Source organism: Eucyclogobius newberryi, unplaced genomic scaffold (genome assembly GCF_026437365.1).
Source record: "Eucyclogobius newberryi isolate DKJ021-1_F unplaced genomic scaffold, fEucNew1.0.hap1 SCAF_6, whole genome shotgun sequence".
Taxonomy (NCBI): domain Eukaryota; kingdom Metazoa; phylum Chordata; class Actinopteri; order Gobiiformes; family Gobiidae; genus Eucyclogobius; species Eucyclogobius newberryi.
Window position 1 is genome coordinate 37,517,245 of NW_027316278.1, and position 27,924 is coordinate 37,545,168.

Consider the following 27,924-nt stretch of genomic DNA (forward strand, 5'->3'; position numbering starts at 1 on the left):
AATTCTCCTTCATACACCCAAATACATAGCTTAAATTAACTTTTAAATTAATTAATTCCTTATAATATTTTTCATAGTATGTTTAAAAAGTGAACAGTGGTTTTCAGTGGTAAACAGGAAATATCCCAAATATAAATTTGAGCGTACAGTAATATACAGGATTGTGGAGTACACTCCTGATTCAGACCAGGTTTATTTTATGTTTAGTCATGGTTTGAATCTAGTTTAAACCAAAATTTTGTTTTAGTGTAGTCTTGTTTCAGTTGTAAAGAAAATGGATAATCAGAAATGCTCCGAACAAGCATTAGCTGATGATTTATGGACTTAAAAACTGTGCTGAAGATCTGAGCTCTACCTATGATGAGTGCTTTTCTGTGGCTCAGAGGGACTGTACTTACTTAACAGAATTAATCAAGTGTGAATGAAACTAAAATACACATACAAGCATGTTTTTGATGAGGGAACAATGTTAGAACAGTCCACTTTGCAAAAGCCAACTATTTTGAACATATGCACAGTTTATAAATATGACCCTTGCTTCTGTCCTGACTTAATCCTGGTTCAGTAATTATTTCTGCTTAATTCCTGGTTCCATTGTTCTCGCTAAAAACTGCTGTCGTCCTCGGTAAACAGCAGGTGCCCGACAAACTGGCTGTCCTTCAGGATGCTGTTGCTGCCGTCACTGATGACCAGGTACACCTTGTCGCCCTTCTTCAGGCGGGTGATGGTACTGCCACTGGCCATGATGGAGCCGCCGTGGTGCGTGTTGTAGGAGTGTAGGAGGCGGTTGCTGTTGCACATCAGGTCTACACCCACAGCTGCGTTGTGGATGACCAGGCTTAAGTGGAACTCATAGACCCCGGGTATCACACACTTGAAGTAGCCGCTGTGGTCGTCGTAGTGGCCAGGGTAGTTGTACAGGACCTCGTGGAAGATGATGGCCTTGTGTGCCTTCGGGTTGTCGTTGCCCAGACGAGCTGAGAATGCCACTTTAGAGGCGGATGGTCCTGGACAAAAACATATCAGCACATAATTGCATTTTTTCGTAACTGGAGTCCACTGGAGTAATTAGTTAAAAAAGTATGGAGTTACAGTAATATATTGAACCACAGGCAAATGGCAACCTCAAAGAGGTGACAAGGAAAGCAGCAACAGCCAAGTACCTACAACTAGTAAGGCAAGTCCTAAGAAGCCAGTGCAATGGCAAGAAATAGTTCTGGGCAATAAACAGCTACTGTATAGACTATATACACTAGCCGTAAGGAAGGAGGTCATGGACTAATGAGTTTGAAACCCACTCTCCAGGATGAAACATCCAAGATCCACAAGTACAACAAGAACAAGGCCCCAACAGTAGAGGTCAAGATCTACCACCCCAGACAAGAGACAAGACCCTAAGTGTAGGCTGTACAAAGAGGCCCCTGAGACAATGCTCTTACTCAGATCACAGATCACTGGCAGCAGGTATTTGATAGCAAAAATCTAAAAGGGAAAATATTCCTAGATTTGACTGCAGCCTTTTGACCTTTTAGACCACAACATCTTAATATACAAATTAAGCTGAAATGGTTTTGAGTCGTCAGCGTTAAAATGGATTGAACATTATATGCATCTGCACCTACAGCATATCAGCTTAGTAACATCTTACAGGAAGAGTTTAATGTAGTAAAACAGTGGATTCAAGACAAAACATTAGTAACAAATTCTGAAAAAACAAAATCTATGTTAATTGGGTCACAATAGATGTAAAAAACAATTCCTGAACTACTCTTGAAAATGAATAGTTCAGGTGTTCAACTGTAGTTGAACAAGAATAAAAAAAATAATGATTAAAATTTAACATGGAACATTCACATGTAAATTATGCATTGAAGAAATGTACGCCAAAATGGTTGAACAACTAGTTCAGTCATTAGCACTTTCTCAGTTAGATTATGTATCTGTTGTTTGGTCAAACACATGTGAAAGTAAGACGGCATGAATAGTCCTGGGCTGCTCATACAGAACAAATGTAACAACAATGCACAACAAATTAGCCTGATTTAATGTCAAAAGCAGACTCAAGTACTATTTATTAACATTCATTAGAAATGTCCTTATAGTTTTTTTCTCAGATACTATTAGTTATGGAACACAACAAAGTAGTAACATAAGCTGTGTGCTGCCTGTTTGCAGAACTAATGTAATGCAACACACCGTAGTTTATCAAGCCATGGTTACAATGGATTGCCCATTTTGTTGTTGTTTGAAAATAACTGAAAGATATTTATAACTAATTACCTTAAATTAATAAAGTAAACATACCTGGCGGTCCTGGCGGTCCTGGAGGTCCTGGAGGTCCAGCTAGTCCTACAAAAACGGACAGAAGATAGCAGTTAGAAGAAGCTAGTTCCACCCTCGCTAATACAGTTCCTACATGTGGAAGTTCTGTAAACTCACCTGCATTCTCCTGCCAGGGTGAGAGGTCCAGCTCTGGGATGTCTGAGGAGGCACAAGAGGTGTATCCTTCCCCTCGGGGCAGGTACTGGAAGGGCTCCCTGGGGACCTCCTTGATTCCAGTGTTGTCACAGATGATCCGTGCCATGGATGACTTTCGCAGGGAGGCTTTCTGACTCTCGGTGAACACACCGTTGTTCTCCCACCACAGTCTGTAGTGAATATGTGTGGGTTACATTGTAGACATTGTGGACTATTGTTTTTATTGTTGACTGAGTGTAAATTGCATTTTATATATTTTATTCTTGTAAAACAGGGACTGCCGGAATTTTTTTTTACCTATAATCCGATGCAGATCATCACAATTTCTTATGAGCTTAATGTCTCTGTGCTCAATATATCGATATTTTGATATATTGTGATGGACTTCTTGGCAATACACATATTGATACAGAGTATCAAAATAAATCATAATAATAATTTGACCAACACATATTAATCATAAAGTAATCAGAGTTCTGCATCAAGGCTAAATCAAAGGAGCTGAACATGTGATTTAATCATATTTTTATATTGAGGACATGGTGAACATGAAATGTCGATTCATTTTGTTATTCTAATTAATCAAAACATAATTTTAGTAAACTTTTAACACAGGTTTTAAAGTATATCAGGACGCGCAACTTATCAAGTATCGAGTTTCATATCATATTGCCGACCCTGTATTGAAAAACATTATAAATCAAACAGTTATTTTTTAAATTATGCTTAATGGACTTGTACTTTACCCAAATGCTTTTTTCCATAACTTGAGTACTTTCTTAGACCACTACTTGAGTCATATTGTTTTCAAATGAAATTATTCTTACTTAAAGGTGGTATGGACGATTTTTTTCAGCAAATTTTTTCTCATATTTCCTCGTGGCGTGGATAAATCATTTGTCCTGCCACGTATCAATCATAAAACGCACCTACCGCTCACCTGCAGCCGCGTGTGGTTCGTCCCCACGTTTCCGCGTGCCTAAGCGCATGGATCTATCATAATATAGTTCCCTCAGTGTACGGGGCAAAATGAAGACGGAGAAAGACAGTTCGAGCTGACGCAGAAGTGGACAGAAATCTACAGGAGACGAGCGATGCGATGCGCTCCGTTGCGCTAATAAACAAACGCACGTGTGTGTTGTATCAGTCCGCACGGGGGAGTGCGCATGCGCACTTCCGCCTGCGTTCTCAAATCGCCGAAAAATCGTCCATACCGCCTTTAAGTAAAATCTTTGGCACCTCTGCTACTTTTACTAGATACTCTTGTAAACACACAAGTTTTAAGCGCTATCAAAAAACGTCAACACAGCCTTGTGCTGGGGTTCAGTTGAAGTCAAAATCACCTTTCAAATATTTGTTTTAATATTGGAAAAATAATTCAGGCATCAAGGGATTAAAGGAGAGTATTAGTATTGAACGGCAGCATAAGAAGATCATGGTATAATAGCTGGTTTGTAAACCGCAAAATTGATCTAAAGAAGTTTAGTAAAAGAAAAGGTCCATTGACTTCCTATTCTAAACTGCAGAACTGAGAAACCCTGCCCGCATCTTCATAGTGACATTTCATAATAACAAACCGCAGATAAATGTAAGTTTAAATGACAATTTCCAACATATTACTTGAATTCTGAATTTGTAAATCAATCACAATTTAGGAAAGGGATGTGGGCGGGAATAGGGGGTAGGTGAAAACAGGATTTTTTGGAGTACTGGAGCCTCAATCAATCAAACACTAATTTGTGTAAACTAGTGATGAGGAAACAAGGTTAAAAGCTCATTAAAGTTGATTTGCATAACATTTAAAAAACACCCATGCCTCCTGAAGCGTCTTACCTGTCTCCCTGACGTATCCTCTGGAACTGGTCGGCGATGAGACACGCGAACAGTGGCCCCACCCTCCCGCCGTGCACCAGCGGCTCGGCCACACCTCCCAGCCACACATCGATGTTGTCTGGCGTCCCATACAGGTTCAGCAGCTTTTCCGCCAGGTCTTTGTTCTGCAGCACGTTCCCCAGCTCATCCACTGTCTTGGGTTGGGACAGGCCGCAAAAGCCCCTCCATGCGTTGTAGCCTGGATGAAGGTCATTGCACTGAGTTAGGAGGAACTTTTTCTTTTTGACCTTGTTGTAGCTAAAATATTTTTTGTAAAGTTAAGAGTTTTTGGTTTCTGTATTCTGTAAACCTGCTTGTGTCTTGTTTTAGACCTTGTTTGGTCCTATAGTCTTGATTTAGTTCTGTTTTAGATTTGGTTTGGTACTGTTCAGTCCTGGTTAAATCATGTTTTAGACCTGGTTAAGACCTGGTTTAGTCCTAGTCCTGGTTTGGTTTTGGGTTTGTTCTCGTTTGGTCCAACTCCTGGTTTAGCCCTAGTTTGATATGGTTTGGTTTGAGTTCAGTCCTGGTCTAGACCTTGTTTAGTCCTGGTTTAGCCTGGGTTTTGTCTGGATTTGGTTCTAGCGTACTCCTGGTTTTGCCCTGGTTGTGACCTGGTTTAGTCCGCATAGACTATAATTCTTGGGTTTGGTTTTTGCTTTGTATTGTCCTGGTTTAGTTTTGGTTTAGTCCTAGTTCAGTCCTGGTTTTGTCTTGGTTTAGCCTGGGTTTTAACCTGGTTCTGTCCTTGTTCATTGCTGATTTAGTCTTAGTTAATTCTGGTTTATTTGATTTAGTTTGGTCCTCCTTGTTTAGTCTGGTTTTAGGGCTAGTTTAGACTTTAAACTTGTTGGGTGTTTAAGATAAGATAATCCTTTAATATCCCACACAAGGGGAAATTTTGTTGTTACAACGCAGTAGAAACAGGAGGAAAGGACAGATTATAGGAAGTTTCAAAAACACACTCTTAATAGAACTCTTATGAACAAAAACAAAAAAATCTTATTAACAAAACTCCTCTCCTATCTTAATAGGGAATGGAAGGGGGAAATAAAATAAAATAGATAAATAAAAATAAAAAGATAAAAATAAGATAATAATAATAATAATAAAATAATGATAATGGAATAAAATAAAGTAAAAATAGCTAGCACAAGACTAGGTAATACTATCAGCAGGTAAGTAAACCGGATAAAAACAAAATAGAACACTCTTATTTACAGGTATTGCACATGGTTGATTCAGTATTCAGTATTGCACATGAATATGATGGTATTGCACATGGTTACATCAGTATTGCACATGTTCAGGGCTAGCAGTGTTTGTTATAAAGTCTGACAGCAGCAGGAAGGAAAGACCTGCGAAACCTTTCCTTCACACAGCGAGGGTGGATCAGTCTCTCACTGAAGCTGCTCTCCAGAGCGGACAGAGTGTCCTGCAGAGGGTGAGACTCATGGTCAAGCATAGATGTGAATTTAGCCAGGACCCTTCTGTCCCCCACCTCCTGCACCGAGTCCAGAGCGCAGCCCAGGACGGAGCTGGACTTCTTGATGACTTTGTCCAGCTTCTTCCTCTCCCTCTCTGTGATGCTGCTGCTCCAGCAGGCCACACCGTACAGGAGGGCTGATGCCGCCATAGAGTCGTAGAAGTTCTTCAGGAGTGGCCCTGTCACTCCAAAAGACCTGAGTCTCCTCAGGAGGTAGAGCCGACTCTGGCTCTTCCTGTACAGTGCGTCTGTGTTGTGAGTCCAGTCCAGTTTGTGGTTCAGATGAACACCCAAGTACTTGTATGAGTCCAATCTCTCAATGTCCCTTCCCTGGATGTTCACTGGTAAGGGGGCAGTGGAGTGGCGTCTACGGAAGTCCACCACCATCTCCTTGGTCTTCCCCGCGTTGATGAGGTGGTGGTTCCGCTGACACCAGTCCACAAAGTCCTGCGCCAGTCCTCTGTCCCTGCGCCAGTCCTCTGTCCCTGATTCTGCATTAGTTTTGAACTGGTTTGGTCCTAGTTTAGTCCTGGTCCTAGTCCTAATCCATCTTATTTTAGATTTCTTGCTTGGTATGGTCCTAATAGTTTAGTCTGGTTTGCTCATAGTTTAGTCATATTTTAGACTTAGTCCAGTTTTAGACCTGTTTTCTAAACATTTAGCCTGTTCTTTTAATCTAAAAAAGCGCTGACATAGCTTGAGCCCATTAATAGAACCTATTAATTTTCAAACATATCAAAGAGAAGTCAGGAGAAGGGATTACCTGGCAGGCCATGGTCCCTCCCCCGCTGCATATTCAGCGCGGCCAGATCCAGAGCCAGTTGTTCATTGAACTTGAAGAGTCTTTCACGGAGCTCGTCTGGCATCATGTGATTCTGGGTGTTGAGTTTAGCCTGAGTGCCCACCGTGCCTCGCAGGATGGGGTCCAGTCCACCTGTAGGGGGCACCACCACACACATTAGCATTTCACAAGTACTGTATGCACTTTTTATACATTAACAAGCAGGACAGCATCTACAAATGGAAGAAGTGATGTGTGATAGCATATGCATAGTATTAAAGGGGATATACTTGATTTTTTTCATGCAATACAGTAAATTCTGTTTTGCTCCAGTAGAGATATATTGTAAAAGTATCTATTTAGGTGAAAATTATCGTGTTGTATATCTAATTATACAGTGTTTTTATTCTTTGAAAAGCTGGAGGGGCGCTGTAAGCATGCTTATGTTTGTAAGCTAAACTCGCTCTGGGTTTTGAAAGTAATGAAAAGCGATTATAAACTCATCATGGTGAATAATAAGGATGTTCTGAATGCATTAGTTAATAGGGTAATATATGAGGACCTCACACTAAAAAGTATTAACATTGCATAAATAGGTTTAAAACCTCATTCTTATTATCCATCCGGAGTTCAACCATCTCGGCTTTCAGCTCCCATAACTCCCTCACAATGTCTGAGATATGCTGTTACGCCTATCGCTTTCAGCTCCAGTACCTCTGCTTCAATTCTGGCAAATCGAGACTCATAGTTCCCTGCTCTGACTTCAGTTCTCAATGACGCCATGTCATGCTGCATTTAACGCAACATTATGTCCTCTCTCCTGTCTGTTCTGTGCGAGTCTAGAACTCGGCTGTGTTGTGTGCAGTGGCCCCTCAGGAGCTGCACTAGCATTAGCATCTTTAGCTTGCGGGAAAGTCAGTTTTCCACCAAGTTTTTAGTCCTTCAGTTTTGATTATTTAGCTCCTGAAGCATCACCTCCCCTGTCTTTTCCAGGTTATTAATCTCTTACACCTTTTTGCTGTTCGAAAAGGTGATTTTAAAGGCAAATATCAGCAACATAGTAGTGCAAGCAAAAGCTCATCTTCCAACAAGACAACGACCCTAAGCACACAACCATTATAACAAAGGAGTGGCTACAGGACAACTCTGTGAATGGCCTTGGGTGACTCGGCGAGAGCCAAGACTTGAACCCAATTGAACATTTCTGGAGAGATCTGAAAATGGCAGTGAACCAATGCTCACCAACTATCTTATTGAGGTTGGGAAATTCTGCAAAGAGGAATGGGAAAAACGGCCCACAAATAGATGTAGTCAGCTTGTAGCATTATACTCAAAAACATTTGCGGCTGTAATTAGGGCCAAAGGTGCTTTTACAAAGTATTGAGCAAAAGTGCATTTTATAGCTGTAATATATATATATATATATATATATATATATATATATATATATATATATATATATATATATATATATATATATCATCATCATTTATTTATTTTTTCAATTAATTAAAGCAATTAACTTTCACATTGTCATATTACTTGTAGAATTTTGAGACGAATAATGAATTTAATCAATTTTGGGATAAGGCTGTAAAAACAAACTGTTTACAAAGTGAAGTGCTGTGAATATTTTTAGCATGCACTGTATGTGACCTGGACTCTGATAGTTTAGAAAAATTGCAAGTATAGCGCAATGGGCAGAACTAGGGGGTAGGTGAAAAAAATGTAATGTTCACAACACACACGCCTCAAATACAGGTCAAAAGAGGATTAATCAAACATGCATGAATCAATCAAAATACAACTTTGAGTAAATTAATGATGAGGGACATCAATGTGACATAAAAGTATATTTTTCTTCAGAGTCACATTATTAATTATGAATGAGGGGTGTACCTTCAAAGATGACCCTCCAGGGGGAGAAGAAGGTTTGATGCAACAAAGGACTCTTGTGGATGGGATGTTCCTGATAGTTCTCGTTCAAGCGGGCCATCTTGGGCTGGACCATGAGGTGGGCAAAGCGGTAAGCGGCGGTGGCGAAAACATTGGTAATGCTGGGGTCCACTTTGTCGTCGTAGCCAGGGTACGTGGATAGACGGCTGGCCATGATGTCCGGGCCCACAATGTGCCGCAGGTAGTCCCGGTATGTGATCACCTTAGAATAGAAAAAGGCAATGCACTTAAAGGCTTTTAACAAAGGCACCATAAAAATCCTATATTTTAATGTATTCCATTTATTGAATTATTCAATATTTTTACTGGGGTGTCAAACTCATTTTGGGTCGCGGGCCGAACATAACGTAAAACATAAAACAATAAAAAAATATATAAGAAATAAATAGCTTCATAAAGCCTATGCTGTTTTTGAAGCCATTACTGGATCAATTAAAAGAAATTACAAACACGTTTGTTCTCATAAACTGAAATGTATTAAGAAAAACAACACTGTGCTTCAGTTTATGTGCATTACAACTTCAGATCACAGTTGATCGACGGAGCAAAACATTTAGTCTATTATTAAATATTGTTAAATAGGTATTTGGAACTGAAAAATGTTGTATTTGACTTTATAATAAAATAAACTTCTCAAGATTTATAAATCCTTTTAAATGTACTAAGTAACATTTCCACATCTGTGTAGTTATCTGTAGTTCTCTGTAGTTATCTGTACACCTGAACTGACTCACCACTAAATACAAACACACGTGGAGCGTTTAAGGAGATTAAGTTATGAGCCACAGTGTTCCATCAAACCAAATCTTTTCTCAAATCGTGGGCCAAATATTATGTACAAAATAAAACAATAAAAAATATAAGAAATAAATAGCTTTCTTACAGCGTAGTAATAGTTGTGGAGAAAGAGAAAGACTGCTCATTTCTGATGTGAAATGTTCATATCACAGACATGTTTCTGCTCAAACTCAATACAAGCTCACTATTTTCATAGTTTAAGTTGATCTTAGTGACAAATGATTTATGTAGTGACTCAAATGAGGTCATTGTGTTTGTGTCACAGTCACATTAGTGTGGACACAGTCATGTTCATGTTTTATTACACTCTGACCTGTGTTTTTACCTGTGGCTCCTGATCTGTCCATGTTTGTAGAGGATGTTTTCCTCACAGAGCATCATCACAGAAGTTAGTTTTCTTGTTGTTAGCTCCACTTTTAGCACAACTCTAACATCCACAAAACAGTCTTCTTTCTTTCTTCCACGTGTTTCCTAAAGCCACACGTCTCTGTCCTCGCTCAGACCTCTGCTCTGAGGTGCGTAAGTGCTGTAAAGTGCGCAAACGCGTGTCTTACTTCTCTCAGCACTTCTCCCTCCGCAGTACACACGGCAGTGAAGAGCCGCGCAGGGGAGGGGCGGCCACCAGCGGCATTGTGGGACGTGTTGTTTTAGCGCTAACAACGGTTACGGAAGTAACTACGGTTCTATGAACGGGGGGAAAAAATGTTGTTGTTGTTGTTGTTGTTTTTTTTATATTAATTCAAAATGTTCGGCGGGCCGGATTAAAACGTTTGGCGGGCCGGATGTTTGACACCCCTGATTTAGAGCCTTATTTTGAACCTTAAAGGTAATATAAGACCTCAAAACCTCAATTTCTCAACCGCAAAACTCAATTTCTGTTCAAAGAGGGATTGTCTTTTTTAACAAAATGGCCTCCTTAATTCCTCTTTCAAACCAGCTCTTCTCCCTGCAGATTCTAACCAGGGAGAAGAAGGGCGAAGAAGGCGTAACTCACAGCGTAAACAAAAACAGGACAGGCTATTGCCTGTCCTGTTTTTGCGTAACACAGCGTAAACAAAAACAGGACAGGCTATTGCCTGTCCTGTTTTTGTTTACGCTGTGAGTTACGCCTTCTTCGCCCTTCTTCTGGATATAAAGAAGTTCCGCCCAGTGGGCAGGTCTTACTCAGAGTAGGATAAGTATCTGAGTTCTAAGACTAGATTCACAGATTGAGAATGACTCTTGGATGGGAGTCGAAATGTCTTGTTTTGTTTTAAACAGTGTCTAGATGACTGCAAAGATTTTAAGATCTTAAGTGCCTGTGGTCTCAATTCTTTCTTCAAGTTCTTCAAAATGTCTTAATCTTACATTTCACACTAAACATTTTTGCAGGAACACAGTATTATAAATATCAAATGAAATTAGACATGCGATACGAGCAATCGCAATGACGTCACATGGTAGCAAGGCGGTAGGAAGAAAACACAAGACTGCAAATGGAGTGTTGCTACCAGTGGAGCTAATAAACAGTCGAATCATCAGTTCTGAGGTCACTATTTTGTGTTTTCCTGATTTTTGTTGTGACATGGTTAAAAGTTTTCAATAGTTTCAGGGAAGTTGTAACGCTCAAATTCACTTCAGTCTCAATGGAATAAGAGAAGCCACAGTGGTAACCTCTCTCTATCGGACGGTACAATCAACAATGACCTGAAACTGAACTATTAAAATATACTAAGCACTTAAAAAAAATAACAGCGTTATACATAGGAAATCATGCGTAATAAAAGTTTGAATCTCACTGAAAAAACATAAAACCAGCAGGTTGTGTCGGAGTCTGAGTTTTTAGACAGAACATATCCGCACAGTTCCACGTACACATGTTAAAGCCTGTTGTCTGTTTGCTTACAATAATAATGCCATGGCTCTGGTGAAAGATAAGGATAATGTGGAGCTACGTTTAATACTGGAGTCATAAGTGGCCCGTTTATCAGCTCACGTTTATGTATTTCTTCCTATCTGTTGTTGGCACAATTCCAGAGATAAAGTGTAGGTGACCTGCTCTATTATGTCAAGACAGATGGCAAATAACATCAAAAACTGGCCTCACTCTCGCCTGCTGAACACTCACACTTTCTGCCTACCAGGGGGCGTGCGTGTGGTTGAAATCCCATAAGAAAACAATAACAGCGATCCCTCTTATGACAAGGAAAGCAACACAGTAACATTGCGGCGCAAATTATGCACAAACCAGACTGGCACCTGACTTCTGGGGTGGCTGCGGTCGAACCCATTGGATTTATCCATCTATATTACGAGTTCACCAGGGTAGATTCAATGTTTCTGCATGGGAGGTGACATATAATGAGTTTAGACACTTATTTCGGGAAGATGCCTAAGAATCCGAGGTAGAAAAATGTCACTGAAAACCAGGCTAGCCATACTACGGTGGCTGCTCACAAGTCCGAAGGTTCACAAGTCCGAAGGTTCACAAGTCCGAAGGTTCACAAGTCCGAAGGTTCACAAGTCTGAAGGGTTTAATAGTCCAAAGGTTCACTAGTCCACAAAAGATGCCAAGGAATACCAAAAGTAATAGCCGGAATCACCCAGAAAATATCTACAAAAAGAACCTTGAATGAGGAAAATCAGACACCAAGAAAGAGACAAGAAATGCCACCCGTTAAACGGTCCAAAAAACGTGTTGCGATAATAACAAAGATATTCTAGAACTAATAGATTACGCAGTCCTGTGGTTTCTGCGATGACAAGTCATTCCAACATTATCGCATATATTCAGTAAGATTGGTTGTTGTTAGTCTGTTTTTAGACCAAGCTTTACCAATTTTGTGATTTGAACATCATACCTTGGACCTTATCATCACAATTAAATGTTATTTATGATAACTGTGCCTGAATGCGAACTTTAAAGCCATAAAAGTCAGGCAGTCTGTGTGTACCTGTGCGTTTGCCCCCAGGATCTTGCGGGCCTCCTGGTACAGCCGTTCGCCGTCCCAGTGAGGATTGAGTATGGCCAGCCTGCGGGCCAGGCGATTGTGCTCCCTAAGCATCAGAGTGTGGAGCGACGTCAGAGCGATGTTCTCGTTCACGCGTTCATCACCTATAAAAAAAACAAAGTCCATTTAAAACTTGCTCTTGTACCTTTAGCATCTCTGTATGTATTGAAACCCACATGGGTTTTTAGGCAAACATGACAGCACAAAAAACAGAAATACCGGTATTATTGGTATAAGACATTGAAGAACAAATGATAAAAAGTTTGCGTTTAAAAGAACAGACATTTAAAATCACACACACATCTTCAACTGAACCCAGCTCTCACAACCTCAAGTCTTTTTGAAGGGCGTTCCAAGCTGCTGGCGCCACGTTGGCGAACGCTCTCTTTCCCCAGTCTGTATATATCGTATGAGCACAGGTCAACTTTTTCTGGACCCATGTTAATCGATTTTGGAGGTGGCGCGCTCCACTCAAAATTAGAGCAGTTTTAATTTTTGATACCACTCACAGGCATAATTATTCGTCCTTGTTTACTACTCGATTTTGCGTTTTTCTTGGCCCCGGATACTATTTTAATAAGTCTTTCACCGGGACAATTCTCGTCCTTCGGCACAGGCCTTATAAAAAGGGTAACACAATATTTTCTTCAGATCCAGTGCTTCAAGGAAATAATTTAGAACTTTAAGAGCAGCTGTGATAGTAGTTTTTCCAAAGCATTTTGGCTGTGACACAAATTTTAGAAATAGGCCTGCAATTATTTACTTCACTTGGATTGCCATGTCGCCCGGATCGGCGTCACCGGGGCCCCATCCTGGAGCCAGGCCTGGGATGGGTGCTCCATGGCAAGCGCCTGGTGGTCTTACCCCACGGGGCCCGGCCTGGCACAGCCCGAAAGAGCGACGTGGGGCCGCCCTCCCGTGGGCCCACCACCCGCAGGAGGATCCATAAGGGGCCGGTGCAGAGAGATCTGGGCGGCAGTCGACGACAGGGGCCTCGGCGACCAGATCTCCAGACACAAAGACTAACTCTGGGGACATGGAATGTCACTTCGCTGGGGGGGAAAGAGCCTGAGCTTGTGCAGGAGGTTGAGCGATACCGACTAGATATAGTCGGCCTCACCTCCACGCACAGTTTGGGCTCTGGAACCCATCTCCTCGAGAGGGGCTGGACGCTCCACTTCTCTGGTGTTGCCTGCGGGGAGAGGCGGCGAGCTGGTATGGGCCTGCTTATAACCCCTCAGCTCAGCCGCCACGTGTTGGAGTTCACCCCAGTGAACGAAAGGGTCGCGTCCCTCCGCCTTCGGGTGGGGGACAGCTCTCTCACTGTTGTGGCGGCCTACGGGCCGAACAGCAGTGCAGAGTACCCGGCCTTCTTGGAGTCCTTGGGAGGGGTACTGGACAGTGCACCGACCGGGGACTCCGTTGTTCTACTGGGGGACTTCAACGCCCACGTGGGCAATGACAGTGACACCTGGAGAGGGGTGATCGGGAAGAACGGCTTCCCCGATCTGAACCCGAGCAGTGTTCAGTTATTGGACTTCTGTGCTAGCCACGGATTGTCCATAACGAACACCATGTTCAAGCACAAGGGTGTCCATCAGTGCACGTGGCACCAGGACACCCTAGGCCGGAGGTCAATGATCAACTTTGTTGTCGTGTCATCCGACCTCCGGCCGTGTGTCTTGGACACTCGGGTGAAGAGAGGGGCAAAGTTGTCAACCGATCACCACCTGGTGGTGAGTTGGATCCGCTGGCGGAGGAGGAAGCCGGACAGACTTGACAGAACCAAAAGCATTGTGAGGGTCTGTTGGGAACGTCTTGTGGAGCCCTCTGTCAGTAGGGTATTCAACTCGCACCTCCGGGAGAGCTTCTCCCATGTCCCAGGGGAGGTTGGGGACATTGAGTCCGAGTGGACCATGTTCTCCGCCTCCATTGTTGATGTGGCTGCTCGGAGCTGTGGTCGCAAGGTCTCCGGTGCCTGTCGTGGGGGCAACCCCCGAACCCGGTGGTGGACACCGGAAGTAAGGGATGCCGTCAGACTGAAGAAGGAGGCCTATCAGGCCACTCTGGCTTGTAGGTCTCCTGAGGTCATCGACGGGTATTGGCAGGCCAAGCGAGCCGTGGCCCGTGCTGTCGCAGAGGCAAAAACCCGGGCCTGGGAGGAGTTCGGGGAGGCCATGGAGGAGGACTATCGGTCGGCACCAAAGAAATTCTGGCAAACCGTCCGGCGCCTCAGGAGGGGGAAGCAGTGCCTCACCAACACCGTTTACGGTGCTGACCTCGACTGGGGATGTCGTTGGACGGTGGAAGGAATACTTTGAGGATCTCCTTAATCCCTCAGTCACGTCTTCCGAAGAGGAAGCAGAGACCGGGGACACGAAGGCTGGCTCATCTATCACCCAAGCTGAAGTCACTGAGGTTGTTCGCAAACTCCTCCGCCCTGAGTACCTAAAGTATCTGGATGTTGTAGGACTATCTAGGTTGACACGTCTCTGCAACATAGCGTGGCGGTCGGGAACCGTGCCGCTGGACTGGCAGACCGGGGTGGTGGTCCCTCTGTTCTAGAAGGGGGACCGGAGGGTGTGTTCCAACTACAGAGGGATCACACTCCTCAGCCTCCCGGTTAAGGTCTATTCTAAGGTGCTGGAGAGGCGAATCCGACCGATAGTCGAACCTCGGATTCAGGAGGAGCAGAGCGGTTTTCGTCCTGGTCGTGGAACATCGGACCAGCTCTATACCCTCCATCGGGTGCTCGAGGGTTCATGGGAGTTTGCACAACCAGACCACATGTACTTTGTGGATCTGGAGAAGGCTTTCCACCGTGTCCCTCGGGGTGTCCTTTGGGGGGTGCTCCGGGAGTACTGGGTCCGGGGCCCTTTGCTCAGGGCTGTCCGGTCCCTGTATGACCGGAGCAGGAGCTGTGTTCGCATTGCCGGCAGTAAGTCAGACCTGTTCCCAGTGCATGTTGGACTCCGCCAGGGCTGCCCTTTGTCACCGGTTCTGTTCATAATTTTTATGGACAGAATTTCTAGGCGCAGTCAGGGGTCGGAGGGTGTCCGGTTTGGGGACCACAGGATTCCATCTCTGCTGTTTGCAGACGATGTTGTCCTGATGGCTCCATCAAACCCGGACCTGCAACATGCACTGGGACGGTTTGCAGCCGAGTGTGAAGCGGCTGGGATGAGAATCAGCACCTCCAAATCCGAGGCCATGGTTCTTGACCGGAAAAAGGTGGCTTGCCCTCTTCAGGTGGGTGGGGAGTCCTTGCCCCAAGTGGAGGAGTTCAAGTATCTGGGGGTCTTGTTCATGAGTGAGGGTAGGATGGAGCGTGAGATCGACAGGCGGATCGGTGCAGCGGTTGCAGTGATGCAGTCACTGCATCGGACCGTTCTGGTAAAGAGAGAGCTGAGCCGAAAGGCAAAGCTCTCGATTTACCGGTCGGTCTACGTTCCTACCCTCACCTATGGTCATGAGCTTTGGGTAATGACCGAAAGAATGAGATCGGTCGAAATGAGTTTCCTCCGCCGTGTGGCTGGCCGCTCCCTTAGGGATAAGGTGAGGAGCTCGGCCACTCGGGGGGAGCTCGGAGTAGAGCCGCTGCTCCTCAACGTCGAGAGGAGCCAGCTGAGGTGGCTCGGGCATCTGTTCCGGATGCCTCCTGGGCGCCTCCCTCGGGAGGTGTTTCAGGCATGTCCCACCGGGAAGAGGCCCCGGGGAAGACCCAGGACACGCTGGAGGGACTATGTGTCTCGGCTGGCCTGGGAACGCCTCGGGATCCCCCCGGAGGAGTTGGAGGAAGTGTCTGGGGAGAGGAAAGTCTGGGAGTCCCTGCTCAGACTGCTGCCCCCGCGACCCGGCCCGGATAAAGCGGGAGAAAATGGATGGATGGATGGATTGCCACCTTTTAACATTGGGACAAATGAAATGTTCAAGTTCTTAGGAATAATACCCTGCTTTATACTTGGCAGCCAGTTTCAAGAGGAAAGGTTCCAAATGATCTTAACCAGCTGCCTTGTTTGTGTCCATGGAAAGTTCTTTGTGAGAACTGCACAGACAATGAGGTAAAATGAGCGCAATGATCCAAACATTTCCCTCCTAAGGGGATTTCAGAAACGGCGGCTGATTTAATTGCTGATTAACCAGGCAATATAGAATCAAAAAGCAGACCAGTCAATATAAAATGTTTATTTCAGATCGTAAATAAATGAAAATGTATTCAAACTAAAAACATATCAGTGCTCTCCCAGAAGGGGATGGTAAATATGCCTCATATGGGGTTGCATTTTCCTCCAAGGATGGTTTAACGTACCTTCATTATTCCAAAGGTACACACACCCTAAACATACTATTACATGGTGTATAAGCCTAAACATACTATTACATGGTGTATAAGCCTAAACATACTATTACATGGTGTATAGGCCTAAAAATACTATTACATGGTGTATCGGCCTAAACATACTATTACATGGTGTATAGGCCTAAACATACTATTACATGGTGTATAGGCCTATTCAACATCAATACATTTGAATATTGGCTACACAAAACTTAATGGAATCATGGAAATAATGAATAAACATAAAGACAAAGTGATTTAAATGTATTACCAGTGAGCACTGTATCATTTAGACACATCAACTCTTTTCATCCATTGGACACAGGCAGCCTCATAATCAGGATCATAGAAGATCATAGTCAGATACTTTAGGGCTGAGCAGAGTTTAGTGAATATATTTATTTGCTCCAAGAGCTGTATCTTGAAGATTATATATATATATATATATATATATATATATATATATATATATATATATATATATATATTTCAGCAATTTAGCATTTCTGACATCATCATGATCACTCAGATCATTTGAAACAATATTAATTTTTGTACTTAATGGTCAAGAATAGGTCAGACTGAGATTACCTGGCAGGACATTTAATGTTTGGCCAAGTAGTTTGAAGAGTCGCAAATAGAGTTTAAGGCTTCTGATGACAGGGACACGCCCCATCCGTCCATATTTGTTAAACAAACATTGCAACTTAAAAGGAAAAAAATAACTCAGGGACTGAAAAACATTCCGTATTTGTCACCTCAGATTAACAGAGGTTAGTTAGGCTTCGCTCATTGATTTTGCAGAAACGTTGTGATTTTGTTCTGAATGATAGATGACTAATGAGGTAATTCGTTTCACAAGCCACAATGAACTAAACTAATCGGATTGCACGGTTTTGTTTGAGTTTGTCTCAAAGCACGACAGAGGAAGTTGACTAGACTCCTTCTGAGTAAAGAATTGAAGTGTGTATTCTGAATCTCAGCAATGGATTTCTACCTCTAACTTCACAAATCTGGGAAATGTGAAACAAAGATTGGGAGCTTCAGAACCAGAAGGACAGAATTATTGAAACAGGTGTGAATTAAGCTAAATATAACTCCAGTTATATTCTTAATGAGGGAACAATGTTATAACATGTCCTTTAAAGTCTTTAAAATAAGAAGAATGTCAGTCAATGACAGTCAATGACCATGTGCTGAATGTGATGATCAAGTATTAGAACCCTTTTAGTGAAAGCTCACTCACCAGCCAGGAAGCAAGGCACCTCCTCTGCATTGGCGTCCTTGGTGATGTGCCCCCTGGTGGCACACATGTTGCCGGTCATGTTGCCGAATGGCAGGAGGTCTCGCCCGTTGTCTGTGTGCTGCTGGTTCACCTTCATGAGGCCCTTATCGGGGAAGAGATCCCTAAGTGCCCGAGCCTTGACCGAGTCTGACCCGTACACCTGCCCCACATCCAGGAAGGCAGTGATGGCGTTCATCTGCTGCCGGACCGCACCACCCGTGCACACTGGAGCTGAGCGGAGGAATGGCATGCACCCACCCTCGGGCAGCCGGGGGTCACCACTGGGTACCTGCAAACAAAATTAGACTAATAGGGCACATATTGTGTATTGTTCTTGTCCTTTAAAACCTGTTACCACCCACCTGCTAGAGCATTTTCCATATCTCAAATATTCTCTTACATCATCACTTTTATTTCCGTGATCAATACCAGCAAGCCATACATCATTTTAAAGCTTATTTTCTCAACAAAACAAATACGTCATTGATTTACATTGAATAATATGCCCCAAGAAGCAATTGCCAATAGTTTGTGAGAAAGTCTCAACTTTTACAAACGCATGTCCAACCTGTTTGCTGTTTATGACGGACGAAACGGCTTTCAATCTGTACATCCTTGTACTCAGTCTGTCCGTAAGGAATCATTGAAAAACAATATCCACTTGTATTTTTCCTGAAGTTATCCGATTTTGAGATATTGTCAAGTAAACAAAGTTTTCTTCGTTGACGATGGTCAAGATTAAGGCTCGTCCAGCGCATTTCTCCGTCCATAACAAATGACCTGTTTGACTTATAAGATAATGTTTGGCATCGATCTTTTCTACAGAATGAGACCATCCACGTCCATGGGTTTGTTTGCTACAGCCTCCGCAAAAAAAATGCGCTGCTTGCGACGCACATGGTTGTTCTGTTTACATCTACATAGCGCCGCATGCTAGTGACGTAGCAGATTTTGATTGACATATTATTCTAGCCAATAAGAATAGCTTTAGAATGGTGGGCAAAGGCTTTATTGACACAGAATCTTCTGTATTATCGTGCGTAAGGCTCAGGTAAGGCTGTAAAGAGCCAGATTTCTCGGCAGGATTTTGAACGTTTTCTGATTTTATTAGCCTTTTGGACGTGCATTTTGTTAGATATATGTATTATTATACCAATATAAAAATAAAATAAAAATACTATAATTTTTTTATTTTTTATTATTTAACCTCTATATGGGAAATTCATGGGTAAACTCATATTTACACATTTTCACATATATTGTTTTTAGCAGTTATAATAGCTAAATTTGTAATAAAACAGTTTGGCACAGTTGGCACATATTTGGATCACTTGTTCCGAATATACTTTTTGATACAAAAAGGTCAACAGCACCAAAATAACTGTTCCTAGAGCTCTGAAACTTGTTGTCAACAAGATAAACATCATGTACAGTGAACAGCATATGCACACAATGAAGTATGTCATCCTCAGGACCATTACAAATTGACAATATTCAGGCGAGATTAAAAAAGGACGTTTTGTTTATGTTTGGGCTTCTGTAGTGTAAGTTCTGAAGCCCTGACAGTGTTCATTTGCACATCTGCAGAACCTAGAATGCCTAAGCTTTCTAATGATGCATCACACTTGCATGTGGAACATAAGATCCTCTTTTAATAAGCAATGCCATTTGGGTATGTCCAACCATTGTGCACAGTGGGAAATAGGTGGATGGTAAAAGGTTAAACTGGCTTTCGATTACCTTGGCATCAAACAAAAGAAAGCAATACAATGCATCTACTGAAAACACATGACATGCCCAAAAATAATTACATAAATAAATGTAAATTAATTACTAGCATCTACAGGCAGCAGAGGGAATTGCCATGGGAAAATAAACAAAACCTAACTCCTCCTGTCAAACGAATGTGAGCCAGCATGCAGTTGTATTAAATGGGATATGAGGCAAAAAAGCTCAAAATGAGTCTAAAGATGATTTATGGGCTTAAGAACAGCCCAGAAGACCTCAGAACCTGGGTAATGTGTGTTTTCTGAGGCTCAGAGGAGAAGGATTTACTAAACAATATTAATGAAACAGCTAAACACAGCTTCAGGTATGCTGGTAAAATACAATATTTTTTTTTCTATCCATACATTTCTACTTTCGATTAAGCTACTGCTTTGAACCTTTCTATAATTTCTAATAATTAATAATAATAAAAACCTGTATTTATATGAACTTCAGGTGAAAATCTGATTCAGTCTTTCATAACCTATGCAGGATGAGCAGGCAGGTAACCCAGCTGACCTTGATGGGGAAGCACGGCTCAGCACGCTCACACGTGTGGTCGCAGGTGTCAGACGAGTTGTACGGGCGGATGACGGGAGAATGAGGCGTCAGAGTGATGTCATGGTCCGTCCACTGGCCAAAGAATGTGACCAGCATGGAGTACAGGGGGTCATTGTCAACCGTGTTACCGGTCTTCAGGATGTGGTTGGACACTTCTCTCACCTGGAGCACAACAAGCATATCATTATAATAATACAGGAAAATAATTACATTTCAAGAGTTCTTGCCTCTCTATGATATTTGACACACGGGCATGAATAAGATAAGCTAAGATAAGATATTCCTTTATTGTCCCACATGGGGAAATTTCATTGGTGCAACGCAGGAAGATACAGAGGCAGATACAGAAGAAAAGAACAGATCACTTATAGGAAGTCTGAAAAACATATATATATATATATATATATATATATATATATATATATATATATATATATATATATATATATATATATATATATATATATATATATATATATATATATATATAATATCGCATTGCTTTATTTTATTCTGCCGACTTATCTGCCCGAGCTGTTTTGACAACAACCGACAAATACCACTAGAGGGAGCACAAGTATTTAGAGAACAGCAGCTCTGAGTACAACTGAGAAAATAAATAAATATTCAAAAACAAAACGTGTAACATAGGTTAAAATTTTGGAAATTAAATTTGATGGCCAGTATAAAGAGAAAGATCAGTAAAAACGTTGGAATATTACATAGATTTAAAACAAGTTTGATTGCGCTTCCCTTAATACATTTTATTCATCACTAATTCTTACGTATTTTAGTTCCTGCACAGACTACACAGGGTAACACTCCAAAAAGCACTAAAACTACCAATTGTAAGAGCCAAAAGAAAAATAACTTTACTACAAAAAGCTGTGTCTCTGTTTATGGAGTGAAGCTTTGAAATGCGTTAAGTCATGACTTCAAATGTTTCATAAGCATTTCTAAATAAGCCAATAAGCTGGGGAAAGATTTGCATAAATAGAAAGTCATTTTTAATTGAATAATCTTTTAAATCATCAGGCTTTATAAATGTTTTCTTTTTCCTTTTGTTCATTCCAATCATGATTATAATAATATAATACATTTCTGGAGTTTCGTAGGTTCTTTTTCTAGTTTTTTTTCTGAAAATAGTTGTATTGAAATTTAATTGCATGGACAATAAAAAAACTAAGTTTAATATTTAAAAACAATTCTGATTATGTATTTATGTAGGAGATTTGCTAAAACTAAAAAAGGTGAGATGCAGTACCAGTGGAAGAGTGTAGCTGTTGATCTTGATTTCGGGATCCCAGCCCATGGGCAAAGACACTCCATCCTGATACTCGGCAGGCAGCAGGCGCAGGAAAGGGGTGTTGGACGCTCCCCACCAGGGGTGCTCCCTGACAACACAAGCAGATGTTACTCGGTCCAATTTCTGGGTTTCAGATGATATCATTACATTCTATTGGCCAATGATAATTAATACAGATGGAGACCGCTTAAATGAATATTGTTAAAATTCATTACAAGAAGAAAAACAATCTTATTTGGTATTTTCACTTGACATCACAACATATTTTTATCTGAGCTGAGACAGGTCAGAATTCTCAGGTAGAATTGCTACGGGTGTAATGATTATGGAATCTCACGATTCGGTGCCGCGGCTCCTGAAACTGCGCCGCTATTTGACCGTGTTTTAGTGCCGTTTTAGACCGCGCCGGGTTAAGGTTAGGGTTAGGGTTAGGGTTAGGGTTAAGGTTAAGGTTAAGGTTAGGGTTAGCCATGAGGCTATAACGGGCTATAAGGGAAATGCCGCGGTCCCTGAAACTGCGCGGCCATTTGACCGCGCCGCGGCTCTCCAGCCACGGCCTAAAATAATATAGAATTTAATGCATTTGATAATAATGATTTTTTTTTTTATTGTAAAAATACATAAGGGGGCTATTCACAGCATAAACAAGTGTTTCTGCATCTTTACATTAATTTGGTGAAATCTTTTGCAATATTTACTTCCAAGCCATTTCTCTGCCCCAGGGCAGTTCTCTGTCCCTCCGTGCACATGTGCGTCTGTGTAAGTCTGTGTATGTCTGTGTATGTCTGTGTGCGTCTGTGTATGTCTGTGTGTGTCTGTGTGTGTCTGTGTGCGTCTGTGTATGTCTGTGTATGTCTGTGTGCGTCTGTGTATGTCTGTGTATGTCTGTGTGCGTCTGTGTATGTTTGTGTATGTCTGTGTATGTCTGTGTAAGTCTGTGTATGCCTGTGTGTTTGTTTCCATGGTCTCTTGTGTCTCGCCTCTCACTCAATGCTCTGCTCTTCTCTCACAAACATAGAAGAGGAAGTTTGTCCTCAAAGCCATGTCAAGCACATGCATGTTTGAGAGGCGATAATTTGATGCTCGTATTTGTCCGTGGCAGCGGTGCCATTGTAATGTTCCTTTTCAGTGCGCACCTGTCAATTTTGCATTTAGACGGCTCAAGAAACGTGTTGATTACATATCAATAAATCTACAAAGGAATATATTTTTTCTCACATTTACGGGCCACTAAATATTGATGAACACCCCAAATCTGCATGCCCATCCATAAAAGTCACCGCACGCTACTGCAGACAATATTGTGCAGAGTACAGGAGACAGGACAGTGAATTAATTTAAGAATCGCAAGGCAGGAAGCATCGTTACACCCCTAGAATTTGGCATCAGACATCAGACACTCATGACTTTGCAAGTTTACAAGTTTGTGGCACCAATCCCAAACAAATAATGAGAAAGTTCAAGGTTCATAAGTTTGGCTATTTCTTTCAAAAACAGTAAATCTCTTTCAACCCTGACATTCCATTTGACTTCACAACTAAGTATTGTGGCTGTAAAACATGTAAAACTGTGGAAAGTATAGAACATATAGAAAATGAAAGGAGATATCCACTATTTTCACTCTGTATGGACTGTATGTGTTTGTTTTCTATCATAAAGATTAAAAAAATAAAAAATAAAAAGATAAATGTATAGGCGGCAGACTCACAGGTTGTTGCAGATGGAGTTGGCAGCACGATACTTGAACAGATTGAGGACACTGTTGCAGGATGGGACGTTGGTCAAACGAGCACAGCCACTCTCCGCAGCCAGTGCTGTCAGGTCCTCCTCCGACAGCACTGAGAAAGACACACACAGAGGTGCCACATGGATTGTGAAATGTCCCAAAAATATAGGTCTATATATAATGAAGATATACTAAATTAAAATACTGGCTGGGAATCACAAGGTCTCTCACGATGTAATGCAAAAGAAACATAAAATGATAATGTTGTACATATACAAATATTTAAAATCCCATTTTCATAAGCTACAATAATCTTCTAAACAACAATACACTGTAACGTGTCCTTCCTCCTCACCTGTTGTGTTGGAGATGGCGCGTCTACGTCTGGAGCCTTGGTTTGCGCTGCCGCTCTGGAGGAAGCCAAGGGCAATGTTCATGTAGTCTGCACACCTCACAGCTTCTCGTGTCAGTCCCACCGGCTGCTTCATGAGCCTCAGCACGTCTGCGGGTGAGGCGGTATTTCTCCTCACCCGAGAGAGGCTCCTGCACAGAGGGAAGGAGTGCTCAGTCATGCAGCTAAATACCAGCATACATCCCAGAGGGGTTTTAAATTGCGTTTGGACATATTAGTCTTCTTTTCATGCTGTATAGCGCCTTTAAAATGTTATAAACAAGATTATTCTAAATTCCTTAATGGAGACAAAAGGGAAGTTGGATGTAATTTGATTTCAATGGTGAAACTGGGATCAGAATATTGTCACAACTCCAGGAGGTGCCGTGGGTCTTTAATTGTAGGTGCTCCTCGGGAAGGTGTAAAACACAGATAACTGACTAACAACAACAGCTGGAGCCACCAGCAGCATGAGGTATGTGAGTTCAGGTTGTGGAAATACGTCCCTCTTGATTTGAAAAGAAATAATGTCGGGATGTATGTGTTTTTGACATCAGACTTTATGAACCATGTTGACTGTCAACTTAGAACATAAACTCTGTGTCTAGTTACATCCACAAATCAGAGTAAGTTTTTTGTGGGGATTGAAGCCAGGGAAAGCTGGACTGGAGCAACTTTTGGGAGGGCTCTTCATTAGGAAAGGACTTCTCTCTTCTCTACAATCTTATAATCGGGTTTTGGGTTTGACGCATTTTTTGACATGAACGCTTTTTATATTTTGTATTTTCATCTGTTTCGTATTTTGAAAATGAACAGTGGCAAAATGCAGTCAACCCAATGGCATAGGAAGTGTTATGAGTAGCATCTTTTAACGTTAACGGCCTACTGAAACCAATCAATCACAAATATTATATCATATAAATATATTATATTTTTTTACAAGAAACCCATTTAAGTGACAAAGAACTTCAGAAATTAGCAAAACTTTGTTATAAAAAAATCTTACTATTCATCATACAGGGTCAAATACAAGAGGGGAGTTGCAATAAGGATTTCAAACTGAATTGAATTGCCTTTGAACAAAGTTTTGAATGCAAATCCAAAGAGCCCCCACTGCTCACATAATTATTTCACCCTACACACACAGAAATGTGAGTAGATTTCTGCAAATATTTCTTTTGACACCTGACACAAGCGTAGTCATGTCCTCCAGTCAATGTACACAGAAAGCATCTCACCATAACATGGCAAAATCATGACTAAAATAGATATGGTAAAAAAACAAGTTTACACTGTTTTAATTAAAACTACTCTTCTAAAAATAAAATACAACCCCTTGTAAAATGAAGTCTCAGTAAAGTAGGAGATTGCTAGTACTCACTCTCTCCTGGAAAACTCGTAGGCGGAGTCAACGCTGACTTTAGCGGCTCTCACAGCTCTCTGGATCTGACCAAGGCTCAGTTCTGGAGGATGTGTAAATGCACTTCAGATTTGAGACAATAACCAATTATGTTTTTAATTATACATTGCTTCTATAACAATCTCTATAAATACTATATATTTTCACATGAAACGAGAACTGGTATATCTTCTCTGTCAAATTACACAAATTAACTAGCAAAACACTACAAGCTAAACTTTTTTTTTTTTTTTTTTTCAAAATTTGATTTGGTTCCTCAACAAATACATTATCACATTGATCCCAAATATAGTTTATTATTTCATTTACTCCACTTCATCCATAGATTTATTTGGGCCATTTTAAATTCAAACCCTTTTTCTCCAAATGCATTTTTCCTTCCATAGAGGAATATTACGGTGGAGTATAAGGGCCAACCCAAATTTTCTTTTTTAAATGTGGGGCACTACGAGAATAAAGTAATTAATTCTCATAATTTAATGACTTTTTTCTCATTAATCAATTACTTTATTCTCGTAGTGCCCCCATTTATTTTTTTGCGTTGGCCCTTGTACTCTATATACTTATATATATACTATAGAATATCCGTCGCCTTAAAGTAGCACTTACACACACCAAACTTTACAATCTTAGACTTAACAAGATTTTAGATGCCTGTACAGAAGGATTTGATTATATTAAATTCAAGCCAGATTTATTAAAGTTTTCACAAAGCATTAAACAAAAAAAAAAGATAACATTTGATTTAGATTTTGATTTTGATTTTTCACATACCATAAGAGTTTACTCAAATACTCAATTAGAAATCCAAAGTCCCCTGCAAATGTTTTAATCTAATTTGAATTTAAGCAAGAAATTTAAACTCGGCTTGGTCAGATTTTGTTTTTATTTTGAAAACATTACATGAAACCTTTTCATTTACATAAGTAAACTAGAGAGGTTTCAAATTGATATCTCTAAATTTAAGACCAGAGTGAATTTATAACGCTAACAGCAACTAGCATGCTGTAATATAAAATACAACTATTTTTCAATATATCTATACTGGGAGAAAACAGATTTGACTTTATTACATTTTGATTTGATTTTGTAATTGTGATGGAAATGTGGACTCACCAGCATGCACCTGCAACTGCACACACAGCAGCACTGCCAGAACCAAGACACTCACGCACAGCCGCATCTAAACAACACAAAATCCCAAAGACACAACACATTTTAGCACGTGTGTTTGAAGATCGGTAATGGAAAAACTACTACGGTACATTTTCTCAGGAGCAAAGTCATTAAGAAACACATTATCACATTTATCACATTAAAAATGTACTTGAAGTGTATTTAACAGGATGGATTATACATTTCACTAAAACACGGTACGGTAAACATGATTATATTTCGATTTTACAAAACAATTGCCTAGTTCACTTTTTATGATAATTTTGGTGAAGTTTAAAATGTTACTACCTGGTTGATCATGAGCAGCAGATGTAATTACACAACTGATACCTTGCAACCATACTGTAAAAAATAACCAAAATTCATATAATTTACACTTTATATGATTCGACAAATAATACCAACAACAATCTTTTTTGTTAAATTATTGTTTAAACTGTTATATTTGCCAATTGTTTATTATTGTTGGAATAGACAGAAGGATCCTGTAGAACTAAATGTGTCGTCACAAACTGCTGCTTGACTTATGTAAAACTATGATCAATAATTACCACAGGTTCTACACCACCAAACCAAGTTATAATTTACAAATATATATATATATGAGAAAGAACACCTATTGTGCTTTTGTCTTCTATGTACAGTGAGGAAAGTAAGCATTTAAACACCCTGCGATTTTGCTATTTCTCCACCTTAGAAATGATGTAGGGGTCGAACATTTTCATCGTATGTGCAGTTCCGCTGTAAGAGACAGTATCAAAAAAAAGAAAGAAAAAAAAGAAAATCATATTGTATAATTTTTAAATCATTAATTTGTATGCATTGCTGCAAGGCCGTGGCTGCAGAGCCGCGCCCCGCGGTCAAATGGCCGCGCAGTTTCAGGAACCGCGGGACTTCTCTTATAGCGTAAGCCTAACCCTAAACCTAACCCTAACCTTAACCCTAACCTTAACCCGGCGCGGTCTAAAACGGCGCTAAAACGCGGTCAAATAGCGGCGCAGTTTCAAGAGTCGCGGCGCGCGGCCGGCACAAAAATAACATGGCAGTTTCGGCCGCGCGCCGCGGCACTGCAGACACTCCATTGCTGCAAATAAGTTTTTGAATACCTGTCAATCAGTGAGAATTCTGGCTCTCAAAAACCTGTTAGTCTTCCTTTAAAAAGTCCACCTCTGTTCCACTTATTAATTTAAATTAGTAGCACCTGTTTTTCCTTTTTAGCTGCATAAAGACACCTGTCCACTCCAAATTCATACTCCAACTACTCCTATGGGCAGCTTGGTGAAAAAAGATAGATATAGAATATGGAAGAGGCTAAAGATGACTGTCAATCTCCATCAGACTGGGGCTCCATGCAAGATCTCACCTCGTGGGGTATTAATGCTGATAAGAAAAGTGAAAAAAGTGCTGGTCAATGACTTGAAGAGAGCAGGGACCACAGTTTCAAAGGTAATACACTACGTCTTCATAGTTTAAAATCATGCACTGCACAGAAGTTTCCCCTGCTTAAGTCAGCACATGTCCAGGCATATCTGGACATGTTTGCCAATCATCATTATGTGGTATTTTGGACACTTCAAATCATAAAATTCATT

The 27,924-nt window shown here is 41.2% G+C and overlaps 1 protein-coding gene across 2 annotated transcripts; it reads right to left on the bottom strand.

The window, feature by feature from the left end:
• LOC140347080 (eosinophil peroxidase-like) lies at positions 1-26,339 on the bottom strand. Of its 2 annotated transcripts, XM_072433411.1 has the most exons (14): positions 26,273-26,339; positions 25,118-25,199; positions 23,701-23,888; positions 23,328-23,457; positions 21,578-21,707; positions 20,272-20,475; positions 17,947-18,274; positions 12,305-12,465; positions 8,517-8,775; positions 6,600-6,770; positions 4,312-4,549; positions 2,440-2,648; positions 2,305-2,349; positions 3-1,007 (listed from the first exon to the last, which is right to left on the bottom strand). In XM_072433411.1, exons 1-14 carry the CDS (start codon positions 26,337-26,339, stop codon positions 604-606), a joined length of 2,616 nt encoding a protein of 871 aa, XP_072289512.1. In that variant the 3' UTR covers positions 3-603. The 2 variants fall into 2 exon arrangements, with proteins under 2 accessions (XP_072289511.1, XP_072289512.1); XM_072433410.1 differs by having other exon boundaries at positions 1-1,007; positions 2,305-2,648.
• Positions 26,340-27,924: the final 1,585 nt, after the last annotated feature.